Consider the following 5154-nt stretch of genomic DNA (forward strand, 5'->3'; position numbering starts at 1 on the left):
AACCGCGGTCGACTACGTGGGAGTCCAGCGACATAGCCATTACGCTAACTGCTGGTTCCCAGGAGTCGTTTGCATTCTAACTAACATTTCGATTTCTCCTCCGACAAGCTAAGTCATTTGGATTATAAGATGGAAGGTGATTCCAAATCAAAAGTGGGCCTCAGATAGTCATTGTAGGACAGCCCGTTCCTGGTGGTTAAGGCAGCTGGGTCCCACATGGCCCGCTGCGTGGTCTGAGTCCCGGACTCTGCAGCTTGAAAAATACACCGGGCAATTGTGGGTGCACGCCCAAATCTGCGAGTGGGAGGGAGCGGAGAAGGGATTGCAGCGTGACCACTCCCATCGGGCTGCACTCGCCCTCCCCCTTTCTCTCTCCAGGGAATGCGTGCGTCCTCAGACAGACTTCTTAAATAGTAATAACAGTAATAATAGTAAGTAAGTCCCCTCTGGGGGTGATTTCTCACTTTCTGTCTCTGTCTCTCCAGGGAGCACACACACCCTATAGCAAAAACCTCTCGACGTAAGTAAGTAAATCACAGTTTCTGTCACATAAACCTTGAAGGAAAATGACTCATCTGTGAAGCCTTAAAATTCCCGTCAGGATTTCACAAAGCATCTGATTATAAGGCAGCTCTCCTTAAACTAGTGCATAGCGGAAAATCGCCTGCCGTTTTCACTAAGTGATAAGCGCGGGTCCTGAGGGTTACTAGCAAGATTTGTCTTTTTTTCTGTTTCAGAAAATGATGGAAGTTTATAACGATAAACTTAGTCTGCGCAGCAATTAATCTCACAGTAACTCTTACCATTGCCCACGGACAGGGCATTCTTCCTCATAAGACATCCCGTTCTGTTCAGTACACTGTTAGGTTTAAAAAGCAATTTCCCATTTCAAACTAAAATCTGCCTCTGTTTTCTAAAACTTCTTTCCTACCTGTGCTTTGAACCTGGAGAACCTATGAAAGCCTTCAGGTGTTGGCAGTGACCCCACGGCAGCCGTCGCAGGTATTGGGCACAGTGGGTGGGACTTAGGTAGGGGGCTTTAGCTGTCCCTGCGCCAATCCCCTGAAAGCAGGGCTTTCTCTCCATTAGGCCGTCACAGTGTAAGAGGATGCTAGCCTAAACTGCCACCGCTGGGCAGCGCTACTCCTCTGCTTCCACTCCCTGTGACGGAGTCACCATCCGTCCCAGACCCCGCCGCGTGGAGAGCTGGAAACAGGACCGTGGCACCTGCCAAAGTACTTGGAGTGCGCTTGCCCTTGGCAGGATTTACTTTTCTTCTAGCCACCTGCTTTCTTCATTATTCTGGGTCAAGATTACAACTGAAAATACTTTAGTGTCATCCAAAACAGTCTGTGCCCCTCTGTCTGTCCTGGTGCTGTCCGCTAGTGTTCAGGAATACCGGGCTTCTCCGCTCGATGTGCCGTTGGTCAACCCCCAGGCCTTGGCAGTTCTGTCCAGCTTTATTAGTTGCTTTGGGGGAAGAGGATTTGTTGGCCCCCTCAAGCCATCAGGCCAAAAGTCTGATGGGCCATTCCATACCCTCTGGCTATGGATTCTGGCGTAACTTCTCTGCCAGTTCCATGCCCTGGTCACACGAGTGTCTCTCTCACCTGCTCAGCTAGGACGTGGGGCTGCAGTAGAAGAGGCAACCTGGGGACGTGGGCACAGAACACTGGGGTCACAGGTGCAGAGCTGTCTCGTGGCCAATCAGGAATCCTGTACAGTGACCTGGCGTTCTTTACACCTGTTCCTGGTGGAGCTGATGAAGACACTTACTTCCTTTGCAGTAGTATGTTATCATATAAATGTCATCTCTTTGTATCGGCGAACAAGACTGAAATACTGCCCGGTGTAATCAGCTTCTAGAGGCCCTGCCCTCTGTTGTACCAGCACGCTCCCTGCATTTCTTCTGCGCAGTAACAAATGTGCATCACTGGCTTTCTGAAGCACACAGAGGCACCGCGAGTCCTCTGCCACGTCCTTAGGAAAGTCACTCTAGGGCCCTTTGTGCAGCTGGCCCCTTGAGGTTTTGGCAGCCCACGGCACGTCGTCCTCGCTCCCTGCGAGGCCCACGGAGTCCGTGTTTGCCTCTCTGCCCCTCCTGCTTTCCTGTTGGCGTTATGATGCGCTTTTGAGAAGCTCTTTTAGTTAAAACTTGTAAGATTAAACTTGCACTTTCTGAGTCCAAAGTGAAGGAGGTTTTTTAAAATTTCTTTGTTTTTTGTTTTGAGCTGGAGGGGCTCCCCCAGAGACTTTGTCCTGTGTGGTCCCTTCTCTGGTCCTGCAGCTCACCAGGGTCGTGGGCACGTGCACGCCTGGTATTTCTGCCGGTCTTGGGAGCCTGTGGCTGGCCTTGTGGCTGCCCACATGCAGCCACCCAGGGTGGGCTGGAGGTTTTAGGTTTGACATCAGGTACAGATGTCTAAAATCAGAGTACCCAGCAGTAGGATGGGCTGCCTGCGAGGTCAGAAAGTTACCAGGGCTATGGGGAACGCTCAGTTTGCAGCCGGCAGGCGCTGGCTTCCCCCAGCTCCTCGTGCACCCTGCCAGGTCCCTGTGGTCTGTCGGCTGTTTGGGTACTGAAGTGAGGCCCAGAGCACACAGGCTGCCTGTGGCATCTTTGTGGCTTTGGGATATTTGATTCAGGGCTATAGACCGTCACAGTTAATGAGTTGACAGCATGGCAGCAGCAACAGCAGTGAAGCGGAGGAGCTGCCAGCCTCCCGAGTGCTGTCAGGGAGAGCGGAGTTGGTTCTGAAGTCGGGGCTGCAGCGCTCCAGCCTCCTGAGACCAGAGACGCACACAGCTTGGTGCAGTCGCTAGCCGTGGCCTGGGGAGAGTGTGACCAGCCTCCTCCCTGCGAGCATACCCCGTCTGCTGCAGTGGAGAGAAGGCTGAGGCCTTGTCCTTTAGGAGACTTCCATACGTGGACTTGGAGGGGCGTTGCATGCTGCCTGGGGTTTAAGAAAACATCTGGGCACGGCCGTGCCCTCCCGCGAGGTCTCCTCAGCTGCCATCCTCCCTGCCCCTCGCCCACATCCTCCCAGTGACCAGAAGCCTGCTTGCCATGCAGTGCCGTGTCTTGAGTGGTGCCTGTTAGTTTCCGGTAGTTGCCCCTGGCCCGCATGTCAGCCTGCAGGTTAATGGCCTGTTTTATGTTCATTCATTTTATTTCATTTCCCATCGTGGTTTTGTTTATTTCTTTTTTTGTGTTTGTTTTTTCTGTTCTCTTTTTTAAAACCGCCGTGGTTTGCCCTTCATGTTCCCCAATGTGTGCACATGACAAGATGTTGCCATCCCAACATTGCCTCCCACCTCACTGACCAGTGCCACTACTGACCATCTAGCGCCAGCCACCACGGGACCCCTGCCTTCGGCCCCGCGGGACGTCGTGGCCTCCCTGGTCTCCACGCGCTTCATCAAGCTGACGTGGCGAACACCTGCGTCAGAGCCTCATGGAGACAACCTCACCTACTCCGTGTTCTACACCAGGGAAGGGGTTGCCAGGTAAGTGCCGTGAGTCTGGAGCTGCCGGCCACGCCGCGGGCGGCCCCCAGCCAGGCGTGTCCCGGCTCTCGGCTGGACAGGGTCTGTCCAGTTCACGGTCCCAAAAGGACAGTCACCACCACACTCCTGACTGCTTTTGGGCCGGTAAATAAATGCCCCGACAGACAAGTCCTGGTGTTCTTTCTGGGGTGCTTGGAGGGAGGTGCCCAGATGTAACCAGGGATTTGGTCAGGGCGGGTCCCGGAGAGAAGGCTGGCCTCTCTCTCTCGGGCTTCGCCATGCCGAGGCAGGGTGGTTACAACTCGTTTTCCCAAAGCCACATTTGTGTGAAAGTCCCTGGTGCTCAGCCCCTCGGGAGTCCTTGGCTTCCCTTGCTGATAAGACAGTACCCAGAGCCTCCAGGCTCATTCTGCGCAGCCTCATCTCCTTAGCCCTGGCTTAACTGAGCTGCTACTGAGACCCAGCTCGTTCTTGCCGCCCTCGCCTTTCTCTGGGCTGCCCTCGGTCCCCTCCCCACGCCCTTGCTCAGCTGATGCTCAATCTAGTTCATCCTTCCTGCCCGGGCTGGGCCCGCCCACCTTGTCGCTGTCCACGTCCTGTGTGTGGGCTCACCCTGCTGTCACTGCCACTCCTTATGCCAACACGTGACCGCTCTGCCTGCACTGCCACCCTCCGACCGTGTCGTGTGTGTTCGTGTCGTGCTCCCAAGTGGGCCACGTCCTCGGGGGAATCATGGCGGCTGACTACGTGCTCGCTCACTGCCGAGGAGGTTCCCCGTGCCCAGAGAGGAGCTAGAATATCTGCTTGGGTCAGCGCCTCGTGCATCCGACGAAGCAGTCGTGTTTAACCCCAGACTGGCAGGGTCAGGAAGTGCAGGCCCCCGTCCGTGGTTTAATGGTTTGGAGAAGTCCAGGCGACGTGAGCTAGGGCCACTCCATTGGGCATTGTTTCCGCCAGTTCCACACTGGTGTTGGGGTTTGTGACGACAAGGAAGCTGGTTCTGTGCACGCTCCGCAGCAGGCTTGGTGTTGCGTCGAGATCACCTCCCCAGGCTGACGTCATGGCAGACCCCACAGGGCTGCAGCAGAACCAGCAGGGAAGCGCGTGGCTGCCTCCGTGTGCTGGCGTGATTCCCAGCAGGGCTTGGCCCCTCTCGCACCTCCCTGGAAAGGCTATCTTCACAAGTAGCCACCGTCCGCCTTCTCGTCTGTCTTCTCTGGCGACAGTCCCTGGGGCCCTCCTGACACCTCCCCGAGCTCAGCCCCTGGTCACCGGCACAGGGCTTTACTAGAGTCAGTTTGTTCCCAGGCCAGTGGTCACGATTTTCAGGAAAATCTGCAAACCCAGCGATGAGGGGACTGTTTACAGTGAAAGTGCCACACGCCAGAGCTGGCCGTGAGACACCTACCAGCTCACCCCACTGGTCAGGTTGCTTTGTGTTTGTCGTGGTTGCTGTGGAGGTGGCTCTCTCTTCCTCTTTCACTTTTACTTTATTATTACTTGTGGAGCGGTAGCCGCGCTCTGAACTTCGTTAGCTCACATCTCGGGTCCGTCTTACTCAGCAGAGTTACCTCCAGTGCCTGGGACCAGGCCTGGCGTTGGGCAGCACCGCGCGTATTTACTAAGTGAGTCAATGAATTCCAGGTC

At 55.2% G+C, this 5154-nt stretch overlaps 1 protein-coding gene across 8 annotated transcripts in view; it reads left to right on the forward strand.

The window, feature by feature from the left end:
- NEO1 (neogenin 1) overlaps window positions 1-5154 on the forward strand; it is a gene marked incomplete at its 5' end in the record, with an annotated part of 82445 nt that overhangs the window by 30571 nt on the left and 46720 nt on the right. For 5 of the 8 annotated variants that reach the window (XM_014583747.1, XM_014583753.1, XM_014583748.1 and 2 more), the window contains 1 exon segment: window positions 3288-3507. In XM_014583747.1, the coding sequence (XP_014439233.1) occupies window positions 3288-3507 (220 nt within the window). 8 annotated transcript variants of the gene reach the window in all.

This window comes from Tupaia chinensis, unplaced genomic scaffold (assembly GCF_000334495.1).
Source record: "Tupaia chinensis unplaced genomic scaffold, TupChi_1.0 Scaffold144682_1, whole genome shotgun sequence".
NCBI lineage: Eukaryota > Metazoa > Chordata > Mammalia > Scandentia > Tupaiidae > Tupaia > Tupaia belangeri.